At 52.3% G+C, this 21,717-nt stretch overlaps 2 protein-coding genes across 4 annotated transcripts; both read right to left on the minus strand.

Annotated features, from left to right (window-relative positions):
• Positions 1 to 7,021: 7,021 nt before the first annotated feature.
• DUSP13B (dual specificity phosphatase 13B) lies at positions 7,022 to 20,019 on the minus strand. 3 transcript variants are annotated; one of them, XM_072756295.1, is made up of 8 exons: positions 19,843 to 20,019; positions 18,874 to 19,091; positions 17,298 to 17,505; positions 14,830 to 15,009; positions 13,725 to 13,819; positions 9,847 to 10,020; positions 8,145 to 8,365; positions 7,022 to 7,480 (listed from the first exon to the last, which is right to left on the minus strand). In XM_072756295.1, the coding sequence occupies exons 3-8, from the start codon at positions 17,382 to 17,384 to the stop codon at positions 7,278 to 7,280; spliced, it is 960 nt and encodes a 319-aa protein (XP_072612396.1). In that variant the 5' UTR covers positions 17,385 to 17,505; positions 18,874 to 19,091; positions 19,843 to 20,019; the 3' UTR covers positions 7,022 to 7,277. The 3 variants fall into 3 exon arrangements, with proteins under 3 accessions (XP_072612396.1, XP_072612398.1, XP_072612397.1); XM_072756297.1 differs by having other exon boundaries at positions 14,929 to 15,009; positions 19,843 to 19,931; XM_072756296.1 differs by lacking the exon at positions 19,843 to 20,019 and having other exon boundaries at positions 17,298 to 17,478; positions 18,874 to 19,012.
• DUSP13A (dual specificity phosphatase 13A) lies at positions 18,857 to 19,991 on the minus strand. The gene is made up of 2 exons (XM_072757281.1): positions 19,843 to 19,991; positions 18,857 to 19,091 (listed from the first exon to the last, which is right to left on the minus strand). Exons 1-2 carry the CDS (start codon positions 19,989 to 19,991, stop codon positions 18,857 to 18,859), a joined length of 384 nt encoding a protein of 127 aa, XP_072613382.1.
• Positions 20,020 to 21,717: the final 1,698 nt, after the last annotated feature.

Consider the following 21,717-nt stretch of genomic DNA (forward strand, 5'->3'; position numbering starts at 1 on the left):
ATCTTGAGTGGGGGCTCTGAGCAGAGAGAAGCCAGGGCCCTGTTGCCCTCCGTATTCCTCTGAAATGTGGGAGCCCATCTTCTTGTGCTCTGTCAGCAGTGGAGTGGATGGATGTGGCTGCTCTGTCCTTCCCTCATTCCTCCATTCCTCCAGAGGCGAATCGGGTATTGAAAAGCCAGGGCTTTTGGTCAGAGCTGAACCTGCTGCTGTGCTGGGTTTGTATTCATACATAATGGACTACCCCAAAATGCAGTGACTTAAAACAAGAGACATTTTCTTCTAGCACAGGATTTTATGGATCCTTAATTCAGGCAGGCTCAGATGGACTATTCTTCTGTTCCATGTGGCATTGATGGAGGTCACTCCATGGTAGGGGTATTAGCTACCAGACATGTTGGTCTGGAGAGTCCAACATGGATTCATTTAAGTAGCACCTTGGAAAGAAGCTGGAAGGCTCAATTCAGCTGAGACTGAATTGATCAGTTTGTCTACACACAGCCTCTCTAGCATGGTGGTCTTAGGGCTGTGTGGCTTCTTGTATGGGGGCTCAGGGCTCCCAGAGTGTTCCCAGAGACCCAGGGAAAAGTTATAAGGCATCTTCAGACCCAGCTTCAGAAGTCATAGAATACCATGTCTGCTCCAAATTCTATTGCCAAGCAAGTCACCGAGGCCAACCCAGAATGAAGAAGGTTCAGGAAGTGTATTATGATTGTACCACTGCTGGCTAAGCCACCTTGAGAAAGCTTACTTAAACCCTTTCAGCCTCAGTTTTCACAACTGTAAGATGAGAATAATGCAATAGCATCGACCTCTTATGGGCTATGAGACTTAAACAATGACATATGTCTCACGAATAACTGCTGTATTCGTGATCACCAGGATCTGCAGTATCCTCGGTTTCTTGGGCACTCTGGTGGACTACATTTCCCAGCCTCCCTCGTAGTTGCGTGTGGCCATGTGACTGAGTTCTGCCCATGTAACCATAGGGGACATAATACTTCTGACCTCTCCATCCTTCATGCTTGCTCCTTCTACCCTCCATGCCCCCACCAACCTAGGGTTGCTTGTCAGAGCCATTAGCCTACCTTGACTAGTTCACTGGTACATAATAAGCTCTCAGTTAGGGTTTAGGGACTCTTTGGCCTAACCTCTCTACAGCTGTGTTCTCATCTCTAAAGTCGGGGTGATGTTAGGAACCTATCCCATACGGTTGTGAGGATGGGATGAAATAATCTATAGTTTGACTTAATAGTGGCTTAGGGCCTCTTTGATCACAGTTATTTCATCTAAACACTATACACTATAAACTGGGTCATCATTACCTTTTTCTTTTCGTAAAACAAAACTATCCATAATAAAGCCTCTTGAAATTTTTAAAAGGATAATGTGTGAATTTGCTGTGTTTTAGGCCTGAAGCCAATAAAAATGGTATGATTTACATTCAGAATACTTCCTTAAATCCATTTGATACAGGTTTCAAAACCTAAATATATAGAATAGGACATTTCTAATTTTAAATGGTAATCAAATTAGTTTTGATTTTTAATTTATTTTTTTAAAGATTTTATTTAGGGGATCCCTGGGTGGCGCAGCGGGTTGGTGCCTGCCTTTGGCCCAGGGCGCGATCCTGGAGACCCGGGATCGAGTCCCACATCGGGCTCCCGGTGCATGGAGCCTGCTTCTCCCTCTGCCTGTGTCTCTGCCTCTCTCTCTCTCTCTCTCTCTCTGTGACTATCATAAAATAAATAAAAATTAAAAAAAATTTAAAAAATAAAGATTTTATTTTTTTATTTACTTACTTTTTTTTAAAATTTTTATTTATTTATGATAGTCACACAGAGAGAGAGGCAGAGACACAGGCAGAGGGAGAAGCAGGCTCCATGCACCGGGAGCCCGATGTGGGACTCGATCCCAGGTCTCCAGGATCGCGCCCTGGGCCAAAGGCAGGCACCAACCCGCTGCGCCACCCAGGGATCCCACTTACTTACTTACTTGAGAGAGAGAGAGCAAGAGCACAAGCAGCGGGAGGTAGAAGCGCAGAGGGAGAGGGAGAAGCAGACACCCCACCAAGCAGGAAACTCAACATGTGGCTTTATCCCAGGCCCCTGAGATCAGGACCTGAGCCAAAGGCAGATGCTTAACTGGCTGAGCCAACCAGGTGCCCCTATTTTCGATTTTTTTAATTAGGAAATATGTTAGGAGCACCTTGGTGACTCAGTCGGTTGACTGTCTGCCTTTGGCTCAGGTCCCGATCCCAGGATCCTGGGATCAACCCCTGCATCAGGCTCCCTGCTCAGCGGGGAGTCTGCTTCTCCCTCTGCCCCTCCTAACCCTGCACACCCCTTGCTTGTGCTGTCTCAAATAAATAAATATACATTTTTTAAAATTAGGAAACATTTTAAGAAGGGGCACCTGGGAGGCTCAGGCATTTGAGTGTCCAACTCTTGGTTTCTGCTCAGGTCATGATCTCAGAGTCGAAAGATAGAGTCCTGTGTCAGGCTCTTGCTCAGCAGGGAGTCCACTTGAAATTCTTTCTCTCCCTCTCTCTCTACCCCTCTGCCCTGTTCTCATGCACACTCTCTCTAAAAGAAATAAATACATCTTTTTTAAGAAAAAGAATATTAAAAAATAGGCATAATAAGCACCTATATTCCCACAACTCATAACATTTTGCTATGTTTGATTTGTGTTTTTTTCTAAAGAAATAAAACTAGGGGGGAAATGATGTATCTAAAGCACTTAGCATAGCCCTTGGCATATACAAAGCAGCCCTTAATTGTCAGCAAGTTTTTTTAACCCTTTATTTTGAAATAATTTTACATTTACAGAGTTATAAAGATAATAGAGACATTTCTTGTATACCCACCACCCTGCTTCCTCTAACATTAGTCTCTTACATAACCATGGTTTATTTATCAAAGAAATTAAAATTAGTGTCACATTATTGACTAACCCACAAACTTTTTTCAGATTGCGCCAGTTTTTCTACTTAACATCCTTCTTCTGTTCCAGAATCTAATCCAAAATGCTATGTTGCATTTAGGTCAGCTAATTTTTTTTTTAATTTTTTTTAAATTATTTATTTATTTATGATAGTCACAGAGAGAGAGAGAGAGGCAGAGATACAGGCGGAGGGAGAAGCAGGCTCCATGCACCGGGAGCCTGACGTGGGATTCGATCCCGGGTCTCCAGGATCGCGCCCTGGGCCAAAGGCAGGCGCCAAACCGCTGCGCCACCCAGGGATCCCTAGGTCAGCTAATTTTTAATCATTTGTTCAACACTCAGAGCACAGCCACCTTTTAGTCCAAGATGGGGCTCTGTGCAGCAGACAATGTCAGGGGCCCACGTACTATGTCCTGTGATAATAATCACAGTCCTCATTTTGGGGAGCATTCCACATGTTGCACAAAGCCCCTTTTCTATTGCCCATGTAATCATTACATCAATCCTCTATGTTGAAAAAAAAAATCCTCTATGTTGGGCTACCATTACTCTCATGTTACAGATGAGGAAACTGAGTTGTAGGGAGATTAACCGAGGTCACACACCTCAGGTAAAGGGCAGAGGTAAGATTTGAATCCAGGTAGTCTGGCTCCAAAGTCATGCTCTTAACACCATCCCCACTTCTTTCGTGAGACCACTCTAGAGAAGAAGGGGAGCAGACACATCATCACAGACTTCCCAGGGCAAGCATGCAGGCAGGAAGTCTTCCTGATGGGGATGCCAGTCTCAAGGTCAACCTCGGTTTCCTCAGATGCTCTGGGGGACCTTTGGCCAAAGCCTTCCTACCCTGTGCCTTCTCAGGGCTTCCCTCTCTCTTCTCCCTACAGCCCCAGATTCTGAGCCCGAACCTCAGAGCTCCGAGAAGGTGACCTACTGAAACTCAAGCCCCAGGGTGTGGCTCTGTCCTAGATTCTGGCACTGTAGCCCAGCTAGTGGAGACAGGCTGCCCACACACATAGGCCTGGATGTTGATTTAGAGATTGACTTCTGGAACCACTATTTTGGGTCCTGCTGACGATGCATGAGCAAGAAATAGCAACAAGGGCTGAGTTGTCAGGCAGAGGGGGTATCCATTGGAATTGGGGGTGGGCAGGCTGGTCTGCTTAGCAGGGACTAGCTTTGTCTACACTGGGAAAAGGTGCCACTAACCTGAGGATGAATTGAGAACAGTTTTCCATCCCCAGATGAGAGAGGGGCCCTGCCTGGTTAGGCACCGCAGCAGGAGCCCTTCTGCAATCCTCCAGCTAGGACATATGTTTACCCTTTGGAAGAGGCACAGAGAACACTGTAGGTAGCCAGCAACCAGCTGGGATTAGGACCAAGTGCTGGAGGGAGGAGACCAGGGAGCTGGCTAGGGAGCACCTGCCTTTTGAGGCCAGAGTCCAGAGATCCTACATCCCTGAGGTGACATTCCAGCCTCGTTTTATCTTCTCTGAACCTTGAGTTGTTCAATTATAAAACTGGGATGTTAATCCCGACATATTAGATAAGAAGGCATATGTTTGTGTAGTTTATGAATTCCAGGAGGAAGAATGAGGCTAAAACACACCCTGTGCTCAGCTCACTCAGATGGGCACCCCGATTGGAGCTACATCTGCTTGTGAGGAAGAGACATCTTTTCCTCAACCAAGCCCAGGAGTGATTAAGCCTGAAAGGCTGATTTGCTCCAATGGGGGTTCCTTTTTTTGATTCATGCAAAGGAAAAGCACTTGCCCTCTGAAAATAGACCAGATGGCAGAGAAGGGCAAGGACCCCTCTGCCCAGAAGGCAGAGCTGGCCCCAGAGAGCGTTGGTGGGGAGTGAGGAGGAAGCATCAAAGGTGGCCAAAGAAGAATGAGATGTGCTGGGAAGAGGGTGTCAGGGTGCCCACATGGTGAGCATGCAGGTGGAGCTAGGGAAAGAGGAAGCACCCTCCAGAGGCAGGCCACTCCCAGGGCCAGCTGGGATGCACTCCCCCGGAGTCCTCTGTAGAGAAGGCCTAGTGGCAGTGGTGCCAACCTGTAGCTGTGGTCCGTACAACCACAGAGCTCCACCTGAGGGCACGATCATAGCTAGAGTGTGGGAGCCATGGGGACCTTGAAACCATGGGAGGCCTGATCAGAGACAGCCAGTTGAAAGAGAATGATGAGGCACCAGCAAATTATGATTCAGAGTGATAGGTGACATCACTCTGTCAGGTAGATGGACATTTTGGTAGATGGACATTTTGGTAGCCTGAGGAGGAACACCTCTCTCAGGTTTGGAGGGTCCAGGAGGGCTTCCCAGAAGTAACAGCTAAACTGAGATTTCAGAGACACAGAGACAGAGAGAGAGAGAGAGACTCTGGTAAAAATGAGTGAGGGCAGCGCATTCAGTTGGTACAATCAGAAGCATGTGCAAAGTACCAGAGGTAAGAGAATGTGGTGCATTCTGGAAACTGCAAGAGCATTTAGCATTTCTTAATTACACAGCGTGTGTGGGAACAGAATTACAAGAGATAAGGCTAGAGATACAAGCAGATTTTCAGATAATGAAGCATCTTTATACTTTCTCAAGGTGTTTGTCCTTAGGGGGTTGTAAGCAGAGAGTGACATGATTGGATTTCCATTTTAGTAAGATGTGCATGTGGAGACTGGATGGGCAAGGCTGGGAGCCCAGAGACCAACAGTGGGCTGCTCTTGATGATCCAGGATCCAGGGGAGAAGTGAGGGTGCCTCGAAGTTGGGTACTCACAACAAAGATGAAGCTAAGTGAGCAAATCAAGGGACTAATTGAGAAGTGGAAGCCCAAGGTGACAGCTGTCACTGACGTGAGCCACAGTGGCTGTCAGAGCTCTTCACTAAAATGAAGAAGTAGGGAGAACTCAGCCGGTGCGGTGCGGCAGGACTGATGAAAAGTGCAGCTGAGTTGGAAATTCAAGTGCAGGAGTCAGATAGAGGTGGGCAGTGGGATTACAGAGGGTCAAAGCACAGGGGAGGGAACTGGCCGCCACGGGGTTCTAGGAGTCATCAGCCCAGAGATGTGAACTGAGGCTCCGGGGGCAAGGGGACGCCCCCCCCCGGCAGGGTGGGGACTCTGCAGGGGAGAAGAGGCAGTGGCCAGAACCCTGAGAAACGTTGAGGTGTAAAGGGCTGGAAGAGGTAAGCACTACATAGGAGCAGCTGAGAAGCTGAAGGAAGGCCAGCCTGTTTCTGCATGTATGTATATATGTGGGTTGTTTTTTTTTTTTTAAGATTTTATCTGTCCATTTGACACAGAGAGAGAGAGCAAGCACAGTCAGGGGGAGGGACAGAGGGAAAGGAAGAAGCAGACTCCCCACTGACCAGGGAGCCCAATGCAGGGCTCCATCCCAGGACCCTGGGATCATGACCTGAGCCGAAGGCAGACGCTCAGCACCCAGGTGCCCCCACGGGCAGCCCATTTACTTCTCATAATACTTTGTTCCAGGTGAGGGATCTAGGGGGCTTTTTGCAATTGCTTTCTTCGGGCACATATACGAAGAAATTCAGAACGAAATGTTTCATTCCATCATATAACCATCCTTTGCCTGGGATTTCTGGGCTGTCTCCTCCCCAGATCCCTATCCTCTTGGTTAATGCTTGTGTTTTCCAGCCGCCTCTCGTTTTAGTCAGTCCTTCTGGAAGAACAGCATAAATGAAAAGATTCAAGAGATGCTACTTGCACAGCAAGTTTTGACGATCGCTTTTTGCTAGGGTGGGCATGGAGAGGATGCTGATGCATTGAACATCGGTCTTGATTCAGATGACCTAGCTCTTGGGTGATGGTATGAGGGAGGACAAGGCGAGGAGAAGGCCAGCTGATTCTCAGCACTTGTCCCCTCTCTCCTCCCTTTTGTACCAGAGACCGATACCGCTAATTGATCCTCACTTGCCCTGTGTCCTCACAGAGACTTGACATGGACTCGGACTCTTTCTGCAGGCTGTCGTCATGCTGACTCAGAGCTGGCAAGCCTTCTGGCCCCTCACGACTATCATGGGAGTAAGACACCACTCCACAAACCACCAGAAGATCTCCTGTCTTCATCATGATGAACCTTTTATTATAGAGACAGACTGAACTCTCTTTTGTATAAAGAATCTCTGGATTGGGTCAGGGAAATCCACCTGCTAAAGGTCACCACTCAGTTCTCCCTGCTTCTGCCTCAGCTAAGCCCCCACCTGCTATTTATACCTCAAGGTCACTGGAAACAGCAGAGGCTGCTGTCCCCAGGGCCGGGCTGGTTGGGTTGGGCCATGCAGGCCAGAGGGGGTCAGGGCTCCCGGCTCCTCACCAAGTCAGAGCCGCCCCGTCTCCCGCCCCAGTCGGTTGTCCAGAACCTGGAGCTGCCGGAGGAAGCCCGAGTTGGGGCAAATATCACGGTGGGCCTGCACTGTCTGGATGGCCTCCACCAGTGTCATGTTCTCGCAGATCATGAGGAAAGCCAGGACAACTGTAGCGGAGCGGCTCACCCCCATAGCACAGTGTACCAGCACACGGCCTGTGGGAAGACCCAGTCTAGTGTCAGCTACCTGCCCTCGCCCTGACCACCCCACTGGGAATTGGGGCTCCTCCTGGCCATCCTTCAGCCCACCTGTCACAGCACCCTGGAATACTGACACTGTTCTCATGGTCAGATGGGGCAGCTGAGACCCAGAGAGACAAAGGGACTGGCTCAAGGCCACCCAGCAAATTAGTGGCCCAGCTAAGGTTAACAGTTGGGATTCCTTTCTCTGGGTTCAAGATGCTTCCTCTGGCATCCTCTGCGACTCTGCCAGGGTGGGAGGAGTACAGTATTTCTGGAGTCCCCTGGGCTTGTGGCACAGCATAGGGGGCATTCACCTGCCTCCTTTCCCCCCAGTCCTGCACCTTCCCCTGTCCCTGCAGCCCTCTGCCAAGGCCTCATCTTAGAAGGTCCTTACCTTCTGCCCCACACCACTTACTGAGGGATATGGTTACACAGACCACCACACCGGACCTTAGCTACGTCTGTGATTGCTGGTCCTTTGAAGGGGACGCTCACTAAATGGTAGTCGCTATTTGCTCCATGGGGTGGGAAGGTTGTTGAAGAGGATCGTAGCTCTGGACACCCGACCCACCAGTGCTACTGGAAAAGGTGTCCCAGATCCCACGTCCCCGCCCCAGTGCCTTCCCCAGCAGCTCACCTTGGGGAACACTGAGGGCAGTTCGGATGTATCGAGCAATGGGTAGAAAGTAGACACTGAGGTCAAAGAAGGGGTTGTCATCAGCCTCAATGCCATAGTACTCCAAGGGCATTCCACGGTAAAACTTGGCACCTGTGTCCACTTGAAACTTGCCTGCAGCCACATTCACAACATGGGTGATGCCCAGCTGGGTCAGCTTGCTCTTGTCCCGGGCTATGTACCTGGAGGAAAGGCACGGGGAGCTGAGAGGTAGGGCAGGTCTCATGGGGTCACCTCTGGCTGGCCTGGAACTTATGGCTTTCCCTCCTTTGCCACTCCCCTCCAAGCGTGAGACTGGCAAGAATGAATAGGCCTCAGAGAAGAGGCTCCTCTAGTTGGAGTTCAAGACTCCTTTTCACTCAGACCACATGCATCAAAAGTCTTAAAAATATGCAAAACACATACATACTTTGCCTCAGCAAGTCTCCTTCTAGGAACTTAAAAAAAAATTCAAAATGTGCCCACAGACATTTATAAACCAGATCTAATGATATTCAAGATAGAATTGAAGGAAATTGGGAAGAAATTGGGAAAAAAAATCACTAAATATCTTATAATAGGAGACTGAGTATGGTATAGCTAAATGAAATACTATGCAACCCCTAAAACGTTTGCTGTTGCAGGTAAACAAGGAAAGGTGTCTGTGCTGTATTGAGAACCTATGAAAAATGCAGGATACAATACCGAACACGGTTTACAAATTTTTTCAAAAGATGTTCCATTTTAAAAACTTTAAAAAAAAAAAGCTTTCTACATAAAGTAGATTATGAAATGGGACTAGAAGGTATCGTTTTTGTTTAAAAAAATGTGAAAAGACATTTATGTTTGTATGCATTTTTAAAAAATCAACAAGGATTTTATTACTGGTTATCTGATGGGGGATAGCAAATTTGCCATACTGTTAACAAGATATTGGACCCTATTTTCTAAATATTAAGGAAAATTTCTAAAATTCACATAAAATTGATCCATATGTTTCAAATTTGAGGAAAACTTTTGGGAAAAAGACTCACAATTCTACTTTTTAAATAATTGCACACCCTAGAGAAACTTGTGTGGCTGTTCCATGGACTAATTCCTAGGATCACTGTTCATCATAGCCAAAAAGTGAAAACAACTCAGATGTCCATAATCAATGGAATGGATAAACTATGGTATATTTATACAAATGAATAGTATACAGCAGTGAAAAATGAGTGAGCTGCAGCTGCATAGAACATGGATGAATCTGAGCAAATTATTGAGCACAATATTGACTAAATGATTTAGACACAAAATGCACACAATATGATTGCATTCATGTAACTTCAAAAGACAGGCAAAACTAACTACATTGTTAGGTACACAGATGTTAAAATTATAAAGAAAAGCAAGGAGATGATTATTTCAACACTTAGTAGTTCTCTACAGGGAAAGGGGTTATGTTGAGAAGGATCCAGTTACTTCTGGGGCATAAGTAATGTCCTGTCTCTTGACCTGGATGGTGAAACTGCTCATATGTGCTGTGTCTGCTTGTCTCATGTGTGTTCTCTTTCCACAGTTAAAACTAATCATAATATACAAGGATAGGAATGTGTGGAAAGAGATGGTGGACAGCCCCTAGAGGACTCTGGGAGAAGCTCCCCTTCTGTTCCCTCCACCTCTCAATGTCGGTGGTACTTACGCATCTCCTAGGAAGAGGTTGGGCCAGACTTCATTGACGTGGCTCAGCATGGGAGCCCGACGGACCCACAGCAAGCGCTGGAGGTAGGCCAGCGTGGGCGGCTGGTACTGGGGAACCCGGGCTGCCCCATGGATCTTGGGCCTCCGGAGGTCCTGCTTCTGCAGCGAGTCCATCCTGAAACAGAGTGGACACTGTGGTGGTTGGGGGCAGGATCCCCGCGGGTGGGTCCAGCTGCTGGGGAGGCCCAGGCATGGTGCAGCGCCCACGTGCCAGTGGGATGCTACAGGAAAGGCCGCAGCTATTTTGGATGAGGTTATTAACCAGCTCAGCTGGCGCTGAGGCCTAGATCCTTTTCCCGGGGGAACAGGGGAATCAATCCTTTGTCACTGCTGTGGAGCTGGGAAGTTCTCCCCTGCCCTTTCCAAGGGCCCCGATGTTGGGAGCTTTGGCCAAGGGGCCCTTGGAGTACTCTGTCTGTAGCAACTAGTCAGCACATAGCCCCCCTCTTGTCACTGGTGCTTGAGACTTTGTAGGGATGGGGACCTCAGATGGCTGTGGCCCTCAGAGTGCACTTAGGAAGGCCCCCGCGACCTGGCAGTTCATCTCAAGCTCCCTCCCCTGCTACTTCCAGGGCTGGTCCCCAGGTCCCTATGTCCTCCCAGTTTCAGATGCTTGATGCCCAGAGCCCATCTCAGGAATGAGGGGCCCGGAACCATGAAATGGCATTTGTTAGCATCTCCATATGAAGTAAGCTGATGCCTCTTAAGGGCCTGAGGCCTCCCTCGGGGCAGGTCCCTATTTCAGAGAGGAAGAAGCTAAAGGTCAAGACAGATGTTTTAAGTGATGCCCAAAGCTGAATGGCTCATAGGGAGCAAGGCTGGGCTTTCAATCCAGCTGTGCTCCTTCAGTTCTCCCTCTAAGCCTTCCAGTTACCACCTCTGGGGACTCCAGAGAGTGGTCACTGGTCCATCTTGTCTCTACAGGGGAGCCTGGGATTGCTAACACACATCTACCTCTAGGCCCTGGGATTTGCCTCCTTACCCCCATGATTCAGGCCAGTGCTGCAGGTCAGACCTCACCCAGGTGGGGTGGGTTGTGTCAGGAGACAGCTGTCTGAGAGTATTCGGGACCCTGCAGAGCTGGGATGTCAGTGGCACCAGAACCTGCGTCTGGTGCTGGGCTGGGAAGGAGTTCCTCTCTTGGCTCATTGTCCCTGGCCCCCTCAACCAGTAACTAGGGAAGGTACAAACTGGAAAAAACATCTTTTCTCTTTGGTACGCAGCGGCAGGACCAGGAAGAGAAATGGGCACCCAGGAGGCCACCGGCTTGGCCAAGCTCACCCAGTGGGCAGCCGGCGGGCAGGGTGGAAGTGAAGGCCCGGCTTTCCCCTTCATCCCCCACTGTGACCTGTCAAGGCAGGCTGAGTGGCCTGCCACCTACCTAGGGCATGACCTGGGGCTGGGAATGGGGGAGTGGGTACTGGGACAGGACTCAGCACATGAGCGGAACCTGCCCTGGCCAGGTTCCGCCCAGAACACAAACGCTGTGAAGTGGCTAGAATTCCAGGTCTTCTCCTTGGAGCTGGTGGGGGTGGGGTGTGAGAGCCACCCTGGCCACTGTGGACTCAAGGGCAGTCCTTCCAAACCCCCAGGCCATCTCGGCTTGGCATCTCTTTGGGATGAAAGACTCTTGGCCCTGGAACTCCCCGTGGACACGGGAGGCTACTTGAAGTGGTGGAAAGAGAACTTCAGAGGGAGGGAGGCAGGGCGGACAGCGTGGCCCTAACTCATTCTGTGGCTTCCAGCAAGTCTTTGCTCCTGGTGGGTGGGGGGGTGGGGGGGGGGGTCTGACCTGAGAATGAGAGCAGTGGCTGGATTTGTGGTAACTACAGGGTAGGGGGCAGCCCCGGTGGCACAGCGGTTTAGCGCCGCCTGCAGCCCAGGGCGTGATCTGGAGACCCAGGATCGAGTCCCACGTCAGGCTTCCTGCATGGAGCCTGCTTCTCCCTCTGCCTGTGTCTCTGCCTCTCTCTCTCTCTCTCTCTCTCTCTGCATCTCTATGAATAAATAAATAAAATCTTAAAAAAAAAAAAAAAAACTACAGGGTAGGGAGCAGCGTAGTGTGTCGGGGTGAGGAAAGCCCCAGGCTTGTCCAACAGCCACGCTGGTCTAGAGCCAAAAGCTGGAGCTGAGTGAGCGCAGGTGGTGGAAATGGAGCCCCGGGAAGCCAGGCGGGCCCACCCGGCCTCTGAGCTTGGCGTGGGGTACGGCCGCCACCCTGTGGCCCGTGGGCACATTGCAGCCCAGCTGTGCCGGGGCTGGGGAGCCAGGGTCTGGCTGGGACAGAGCTGGTCCCAACCAGCTCCCGGGAAGAGGAGGAAACCGCCCTGGGGGCAGGGGGCAGGGCTGCTAGGCCACAGTTTCAACCTCGGAGGGGCCTCAGGTCCACGTCTGGAGAACAGGGCGTTTTCCTTGGACTTAGGGGCACTGCTTGTCTGGTCCCACCTAGAGCCTCACACCTGATGTTCGCGGAGGTACCCCCACACCTGTCTGCTCTAGCCCTTGTGGGGGAGCAGCCCCCTGCCCAAGGCCGCCTCCTTCAAGCTCCGGATGCACCCTGGTTTCGGCGGCCTGACTCCTCCCCCCGCATCTCCTGGGCCACCAGAGTGAAGCGTGGGCCTGACATTTGTTGGGCAGGGCCTGGCTCCTCAGTCGCTCTGGCCCTCATGCTGCTGCCTTCCTACGTCTCCCCGAAGCCCAACAGCTGCTTCTGTAGGCCGCAGCGGTTCTGCTGTCGCGCTGCTGCTGTTTACAAGTTTGGGCACTTGTCCTGCGTCCCTCGTCCTCTCCACGTGGCTCTCCGCAGCCTCTCCCAGGAGCTCAGGCTCCTCCACGACCCTCCACACATTGCCCGCAGGCCTGCGGCCTCAGGCCAGGGCCCGGGCTTCTCTGGGCAAGGGGGCAGCTGCTGTCCTCTCCTGAGCTGAAGCTCCAGAGGTTCCCCCTGGCATTCCCTCCTACCCAGTCTCTCTGCTTCCCCCTCCTCCTCCCCAGCAGCCCTGAAGGGACAGTGGCCACAGGACCTTTGAGGCCAGAGATCTCGGGACAGGACGAGTGAGGGGCCTGGGGAACTCGGGGCGGGGGCAGGTGGGCAGCCCCTGACGAGCTGCCGGTGGGGCTCCGCCGCCCTCAGCATGCAGGCCTTGGAGGATGGGCCTGGGCAGAGTTCTCGGGGCTGGTATTTGTGTGGACTCCTCTGAGCCACTTTCTTCATGGCGCTGCTGTGAGAATTTCATGAGAAACTAAACATAAGGCACGTTCCACAGGGTCTGTCTTAGGGTAGATGCCCCCAAAATGGCACATCTTACTATTATTACCATTACTATTACTGTTACTCATATCCTTCCAAGCCTCAGCCATATCCTGTGGAGGGAAACCGCCCCACAGGACAGTGACGCTTAGTCGCTATCTCTCTGTTTCTTGAGGGTTCTTTCTCTGTCCAGCAATAATAATTATTATATTCTCCACTTACTAAGGATGTACTATGTACCAGACAGAGCCAAATGCCTACATTTTCTCCCTGGATCCTCACAGTACCCTTAATGAAGCAGATAATATATTATCATCCCCATTTCACAGATGAGGAAACTGAGGCCCAGAGGGATTAAACAATATGTTCAGGGTCACACAGCCAATAAGCCTGGGACCCAGGATTCAAGACCACATCTTTCTGACTCGACTGTCTCTAACCCAGTCTGTCATCCAATCTAACCCAATCCCTCCACACCACACAGAGGCCCAGGCGCCCTGGCCCTCATGACCCAGCATGCTCTGTGGCCACCCCCACCCCCACCCCCCGAAACAGGGGCATGCACCCACCTGTGGGGGTATATGGCCCAGGCTGTGGTCTTCTCTGACAGGCACTTTGTACTGCCGGCTTCCAGCTCCCGGTCTCTGCACACTTGATGCTGTTTCTATTTTTTGATTTGAGTTTAATTATAAAACATGATGTGCTGCTCCCCTCTTCTGGCCTCCCCCTGACACTCCCAACTCACCCACTGGTCCCTGGCATGGTCAGTGCCAAGCCCAGCCAGGCACCTGGCCTTGCTGGGAGGGGAGGCAGCCCGCAGGGGTCTGCTTGTGGTCTGTGCATATGTTGATTGTGGGGCAGGGAGGAGGAGGATCCCATAAGCCATTTTAAAAGCTCCCTTGGCCTTCAAGAGTGGTGCAAAGCATGGGCTGGAGGCTAGAGCTGGAAGGATCATCCATGGAGGAGGACAGAGAAGAGACTAGCCAAAGCCACACACAAACTGGCAGCAATGCCAACATCGGCGCCCAGGTCCAGGGGAGCTTAGTTGAGAGCTGAGAATTATAGGACTAGGATTCAGATCTAGAAGACTCAGGCTGAGGACAGTGTGGGTACGCTGACAAAGGTATAGGTACGGTTCAGAGCAGGCCTTTAGACCTGCCCTGGCTCCAGTCAGAGCTGCGTGTCCAGAAGCCACTGGCCCTCTGCCAGGCTCCTCCCTCCCCCAGAAGGCATTCCTAGCCCAGACATCCCTGTCCCTTGAGGCCAGCAAGACCTCTTTTAGGCACCTCCCAAGACCGCTGTGGTCAGTTAGGGACCTTGGACTTGGGGCTGTTAAGAACCCCTCTTGCTCTCCAGAGACCCTCCTCATGCACTCATGTACTTCGGTGCTCTTCCCCACTCACACTCCCAGAGGACTGACACACACAGGCATATGCACACCTGCAGCCATACCTACACGGGGTCTGAAGACTGAGCTCCTGGGAGCCAGGGCTCAGCCCCTGCTGGGGCTCCCTGAGCCCTGGGGAGAGCCCTGGGTGGAGGCAGCTGTGGCCAAGGTCTATCATGGACACTTAGAATCCTCTCCTGTGCTCCTCCCATCCTCACACCTCGGGGTCCTCGGAGTCCCTGGCTGAGGGGCTTTAGGGACTGGCTGAGAAGGCAACCCGTTCCCACCTGTGGGAACCGAAGACAGTAGCCGGCAGGGAGTGAAGGCAGCAGGAGGAAGCAGACGGAGTAGCAGGCTCTAGAGCGAACCGCACACTGGGTTCTTACCATCCTCTTGGTGTCCACCGGGGCCAGAGCTTCCAGCAGCACCAGCAGGGCCAGTGCCGTGGCAGGGAGGAAGGACCAGCTCTGGGGGAGAGATGAGCTCCCTGTTACGGGCTGGCAAACTGAGGCCCAGGTCAGCTGGGACTTGTCAGGGCAGGGGCAAGAACTGCCACCTGAACCTGCCTCTGCCTTGAACCCTCTGGGGAAGGTCAATTGGGTATGGGTGCTGAGAGGTAAGGCAGGTTTGGGGCCCAGGGCTCATGGAAAGAATTGGCCTCTGCCCATGGCCCTCTCATCCTTCAGAGTCCCCAGGGCTGCTGTGTATGGCCACATGGGCGGCACACTGCATAACTCCTGGGGGCTCCGGTCGCATAGGCTGCTTGGTGGATGGCACCTCCAGGAATTGTGCAATGCTGTAAGCCCGACCGATTTCTCCCAAGCCAGCTGCCTGATGAGAAAGATGCTGAGGCCGGAGGTCAGGCTATTTAAGCGCTCCACGCCAAGGAAGTGGGGCAACTGGGCATCATCAGAGATCTGCTGTTCTACTTGGTTCCTAAAACCTGTTTAGAGAGAGCAGGACGGGACCATGCCACTCCTGTCTCCCTCTCGGCTCCCCATACCGGAAGAGCTCCCCACAAGTTTTCCACCCAGCCCAGCCCTCGGCCTAATCCCCAACCCAGCTATAACCCTGATTTTCTTCCAGTGCATTCACCCCTGAACTCTAAGCCCAGCTCTCCTTCTTGCCCTAATCCCCATCCCCAAGGCGCTCACCCTCCAGAGAGCATCAGGAAGGGGTCCGAGTTACTAAAGTGCTCCCCCTTGGTGGCCTGGCCAGGGATTCAGGGACAAAACCAGCTTTTGGTGGGGGCTGGGCAGGGGGGAATTTAATCCACACCCTGGGAGGCTCCTGGCGGGAGACAGCTGCCACTTTCCCAACTCTCCAGTGAGCCTAGGCCAGTCACCCACCTCTGGCTTTCAGACCCTGGGAGCCGGTGGGTGGTGGGCACACCCCCTAGTCTCTGAGGATAGGTGTGGGAAGGAGGAGCATGGGTGGGAGCCGGAGGTGGGCTAGGGGCCATGGAAAGCAGCTCTGGGCTTACCCCCCCACACCCCCACACCCCACATCCCCCGGCTAATGGTCCTCAAGGGGGAGGTGAATGTGAGGAAGGCAGGCTGGTGGAGACAGGCAGGAAGAGACCCAGCCTGGGCGCGGTAGAAGAGCAGTGGACACTGCAGCTCCCTCACGATGCTGGTACCTGCACAGCCACTTGACCACAGGAAGCAACACCCTGTCTCCTCCCAGCTGAGCTGGAGGAAAACACAGGGCTGTTGCCAAAGAAACTGAAGCAGCACTTGGTGGCCATTTGTGGTCTGGAAGCCCGAGAAGCAGGGTTTTTGCTGGGGGAGCCCAACTCCTCCTAGTAGGCAGCTGGGGACACTGGGGCCTCCAGCAGGAATGGGGAGGCCTCGGGGGGAGGTATTAAGGATTTGTTCCTTAAGGGGCAAATGCTCACAGAGCAGCAGGGCAGAGGTACATGGGAGCAGAAAGGAGCTGGATTGACTTCGGGAAGACCTCTATGTCCTCCAGGGATCTCCAGACCAGAGGGGGGCGGGGCGAGGTTAGGGAGGTGCGCCTTCTGCGCATCTCTGAGATGGGACCGACCCAGAGAGGGGGCGGCGGGGGGGAGGCGGGGGAGGGGTAGGGAGTGGGGGGCAGGGTCCAAGGCAGAGAATGGAATGGCGTGATGACAGGGCCGAGCTCCCGTGAGGAGGCTGTGGCTGGTAGCAGGAGCCCTCCCAATCTCCTTCCCCATCGTGAGAAGGGTGAGGCAGGGCTGACCTGAAAACAACCAAGCTGAGAGTGACAGCTCAAGCCACACTTTCCCTGCAGAGCTGCAGTTGGGGGTCTGGACCTGAGGGGAGGGTGTGCAGAGGCCTGGGAAGGTCAGACAGCCCACAGGTGTCAGGACTGACTGTGCTACTGCTTGGCAGGGTTCAGGTGAGCCCGCACAGGCTTCTGGCCAAGGAAGCAGGGCAGGGCCGTGTCACGACCAGGTAAGAAGGTCTCACCTCTTCCATTTTCTGCTTTCTACCCTTTAACTCCCTGGCCTTTCCATCCTTTGCGGGGGGGCTGAAGAATACGGATGGGCCCGGGAGAGGGGGTCCTTCTGGAAGGTTGCCTCAACCAGGCCCTGATGAGGCCTTGAGTTGGCGAGTGAGCCCAGCAGCTTGAGGAGGGAGCCAGGCCCCCTTTTCAATCCTCACTCCTGGCCACACAAAACCCTGACAACCCACCTCCAGACTAGTCCCGTTCCACATCCCCTGCCAGCCCTCACTGGCCTTCCCCTCCCCATGCCCTGCCCAGCCCTCACCTGGCCCCTCAGCTCCGGCCTGCACCCCGCAGCTGCTGGTCCAGCTGGCAGAGCTGGTGGAGGAAGCCTCGGTTGGGGAAGACCCATCGGTGTTGCCTCACGGTGATCACTGCCTGGCGCAGGGACAGCTGCTGGTGCAGCATGAGATAGGCCAGGACCAGTGTGGCAGACCGGCTCACCCCTACCACACAGTGCACCAGGACCTTGGCTGAGGAAGACATCCCGGTGAAAGACCCTTTCCCACCTGTTGGTACCCAGGGGTGGAGGTAGGGACTCAAGTGCCTTTCCCTACTCTGCCTTGGGTATAACTCTGAATCCTGGGCAAGCTGTTCAGCCTTTACCGGTCTCAGTTTCCTGATCTGTCAAATGGGTATACCAACACCTCTTTAACCTACTCTTAAGATAGGGTGCAAACTCCTCAATGTGGCTTACAAGACCCTCCATGGGCTGGCCCCTGCTGACCCTACAGCTTCATCTCAGGCTGCCTCACCCTGACCTTTAGCCCAAGGAACCCTGGGTCACTTTCAGTTCCTTAAAGCTTTCCTGGTCTCTGGCCTCCAGCCTTAGCACATGCTATTGCAACTACCTATAAAAAGTCTCCTGCTCTTGGTCTGACTAATGTCTATTACTCATCTTTCAGGTTTCAGCTAAGACATGGTTTCCTTGTACAGTCTTTCCTGACCACTCATGGTATCACTTGAATCACAGAGCAGCTAATCTTTTTTGCATATGGCCTAGTGAATACTGTTGTTAGAGGGTAGGCCCCTCATTTGCCAGGTCCTCTGGATTGAGCAACCTTGTCCTGCTCCCGTTCTCCTCTATCTTTTGAAATTTACCCATTCATATGAAGAGTACTCATAATTTTGACTGTCTTTCCACAAAACATATAGTGGCAAGCTCCATGAAAGCAGGGACCCTGCTTTGTCTGAGTGTGGATTCAGTATCTAGCCCAGCGCCTGGCACCGAAAAGGTAATAAACAGCTGGTAAATGAATGGATGATGAACAAATGAATGTCAAAGCACTCTGAATGTTAAAAAGTGCTGGGACGCATAGTCTTATCTTTCCTGTCACGTAGGTGAGAAACTAAAGTCCAGAGAGGGACACTGGCTAACCCAGGGTCAGGACACAAGGGGCACGGCTCTCACCCATGATGAACGCAAAGCAGGGACTCTAGCTCCGCCAGGCTGCTTCGTTATACCCTTAGTAGTAGAAGTTTTTTGGTTTTGTTTTCCATTCGAAAATGCTTTGTGGGGGAACCAGATATCTAGTTACTAAATGGTAATTTCTCAAGGCTGAATCATGGAGAGAAAGAACTGTTTTTGCTGTTTGGGAGGCTTGGCTTCTTCCAGTCCCAGGACTGCTCCTAACTCATGACATGACCTTGTAGTCTAGGCCTCCACTTTCCTGTCTGTGAAGCAACAAGGTTGGATAAATCGCTGCTGAAGCACTGAATTTTTTAAAACCGGAAGGCTTTTTAAAAACTAGAGATGGGAGGGCACTGGTATTTGAGGGGAAACTGGGCATTGCCCCCCATGAGTGAGAAGGAGGGGATATGGGTTCAGACCCAAGTCCTACCCCCAGGTGTGCTGAGGGCACGGTGGATGAAGTCGGCTGCTGAGGAGAAGTAGGCACTGATGTCGAAATTGGGGAGGTCGTGGGCTGGTACCCCCAGGTAGCTCACGCTGCTGCCGTAGAAGTCAGGGCCGCCCTGACAGTAGAGTCCCCCATGGGCTGCGTTCAGCACGTGGGTAATGCCCAGCTTCCATAGCTCAAAGCGGTTATTTGCCGTGGCCCTAGGAAGGGGAGGAATAGGGCTGTGTGCTGGCTGAACCGTGGGGTCCAGGAAGGAGGTTTTTGTCTGGTCCTCTGCTTCAGAGGGACAGAGCCATAAAGGTCCACAGGGAGCCACAGGAACCCAGTAGGCCCCACCCTCAGAGCTTTCCTGTAGAAGAGTTGGTGGTAAAGGGAGTTATCTTTAGACCCTCTTTGCTTCCTGAGGCTATCTGCTCCTGCCTTGGCCAAGACAGGAAGGAAAGAATTGCTTCAGCCCTGGAATCCAGCTGCCCCTCCTTTCCTGCCTCATGCCTTCCCACCCACATCTGGCCTCTACTGGCCACGACCACATACCTGCTTCTAGTTTGCGAATGTTTAATGGTGACACCTTCCCTGATTCACCTTTCTCACCCACTCTGTGCCCAGAGGAGGGAGGCTGGGACCAGGGAGGGGAGCTCCCTGTCCATCCCATGTCATACCTGAGAGTACCATATCCCAGACTCGCCCTTTGTCCTGGATAAAGCCCAAGACGCCACGATCCTCTGGGTGCACCACCCATCCAGGCTGGCAAAAGCCCTGCCTCCTGGTGATCACACCTGATCACTGCACTGTCCCCAGCACACCAGGGATCCTGCAGGAAGTCCCTGGCCCTGGGATGTGCAGAGCACAACTATTTCTCCCAGTCCCACCCTGTTCCCATCTCTGGAAAGAACCCAAGAACTGTCTCTCCTTGTCCCCTTCCCCACACCCCTTTGACCAGCTACCACTCACGCATCTCCTATGTAAAGATTGGGCCAAACTTCGTCCACGTGGCTGCAAGAAACCTTCCCTGCCCTCAGGAGCTCCTCCAGTTCCAGAACGCTGGGGCAAGGCGTGGCTTCGGCATCTCCCCTCAGCTCTGGGACTGAGGCTTCAGCCATGGGCCAGCCCACCCACTCCTCCGATTCTGCGGGTCACTCCTCTCTGCGTCTCCAGTGTCATTTCTCCTTCCCGGAGATTGGCAGGGACAGGTGGGGTAGAAGCAAGTGACTCAGCAGGTCACAGAGGCCTCCAGAAAGAATAGGACATTTTTCTCCCCAAGTCACCACCCAACCCCAAACTCCGTGACGACACAGAATTGGTCATATCTCTGCAAGTTGCTTTACCTTTCTACCTCAGTTTCTTCATTTGTAAAGTAAGGATAATTACACTGACCTCAAAGAATTATGAGGATTAAGTGAAACAAAGGATGTTCTGGGTCTAACATGATGGATGCCTAAGAAACGTTTGTTCAACTAATAGGCTTAGGGCCCTAGTTAGGCTATTTAGTTTTTTTTTTTTTTAATATGTTATTTATTTATTCATGAGAGACAGAGAGAGAGAGAGACAGAGAGAGATAGGCAGAGACAGAGGTAGAGGGAGAGGGAGAAGCAGGCTCCATGCAGGGAGCCCGACATGGGACTCAATCCCAGGTCTCCAGGATCACACCCTGAGGCAAAGGGAGATGTTCAACCATTGAGCCATTCAGACGTCCCTAGGCTATTGAGTTCTTAGGACTGAGCTACAATGGAGATCCAGGGTGGAGAGGGGGTGGATGATTCCAACAATGAATGATAAAAAGCTCTGCAGCTCTGGATGAGCCACAAACTGGGTGGGAGCCGTGCCTCTGGATTCTGTGGCTGGGGCGGAGGAGTTTCCTGCATTGTAACGTTAGAGAAATATAGAGAGGAGGCAAGGAAGACCTCATCTCAAGGGTGCCCACGGAGTTTGTGGGGGACTGCTTGAATAGTGGTTCAATAATGAAAACAGCTGATTTCTCAAAAAAGAAGGCTGAAATGGGCCATTGTCTATCGAAGTGGGGAGAAGGGAAGTGAATGTTGCCCTAGACTTTCTGAAAAGCCAGAAAACTGTCGAGAGAAACATTTTTTTTTGGGGGGGGGGGTAGGGAGATTGCTCTGCTTCTAAGGCCTTTTGTCCCCACAACAGACACCGAGAAAGGTCTTTATCTGACCTGTCAGAGCCAGTTATCCGCACAGGAGGGAAGATGACTTGCCTACTCTCAGGTGATTTTGCAAAGGCCCTGATGGGATGCAAGGTGTACGAGCTGCAAAGGGAAGGCTCCCAGCTGCTCCTGGTCTGGAGTCCAGCTTGAGGGTAAAGGATACACCAGGGGATCCCGTGGGGAATGTATGGCCTCCTGTCTATCCTGGGACCTGTCTCCACCCCCATCAGAGCCAATGAAGCCTGCTCTGCACTTGATGGGGAAGCAGGTCAAGGAAGGCTTGGAGCCCAGGTCGCAGGTGGTTTTGGATTTGGTTTATGCCAATTCTAGGGCTGGTTGGGGACTTTCCAATAGTGGGAGTGAGAAAAGAGCACAGGTTCCTAAGTACGAATACGGAGTCTGGGACGTGTTAACTGCGGTACGTCTGGCAGGTGTCTCGGCCCTCCTGTGTTAGAATACCCTGCAGATGTGGCACAAGGATTAAGTGAGATAGATGCTCATACAGGATTTGAAGGAAGCACCGTCGGACGGTGGAGGAACAAGGAATGTAACAATGATCGTTGGATGCTGGCTCTTGCAGAGAGGCTGGCTCCCTCCAAAGGAACCGGGCACCTCCTCCCGCCCCCGACTCCCTACGCAGTCCTGCGGGCCTCCTCCGCCTGCAC

This window comes from Vulpes vulpes, chromosome 4 (genome assembly GCF_048418805.1).
Source record: "Vulpes vulpes isolate BD-2025 chromosome 4, VulVul3, whole genome shotgun sequence".
Classification (NCBI taxonomy): Eukaryota; Metazoa; Chordata; class Mammalia; order Carnivora; family Canidae; genus Vulpes; species Vulpes vulpes.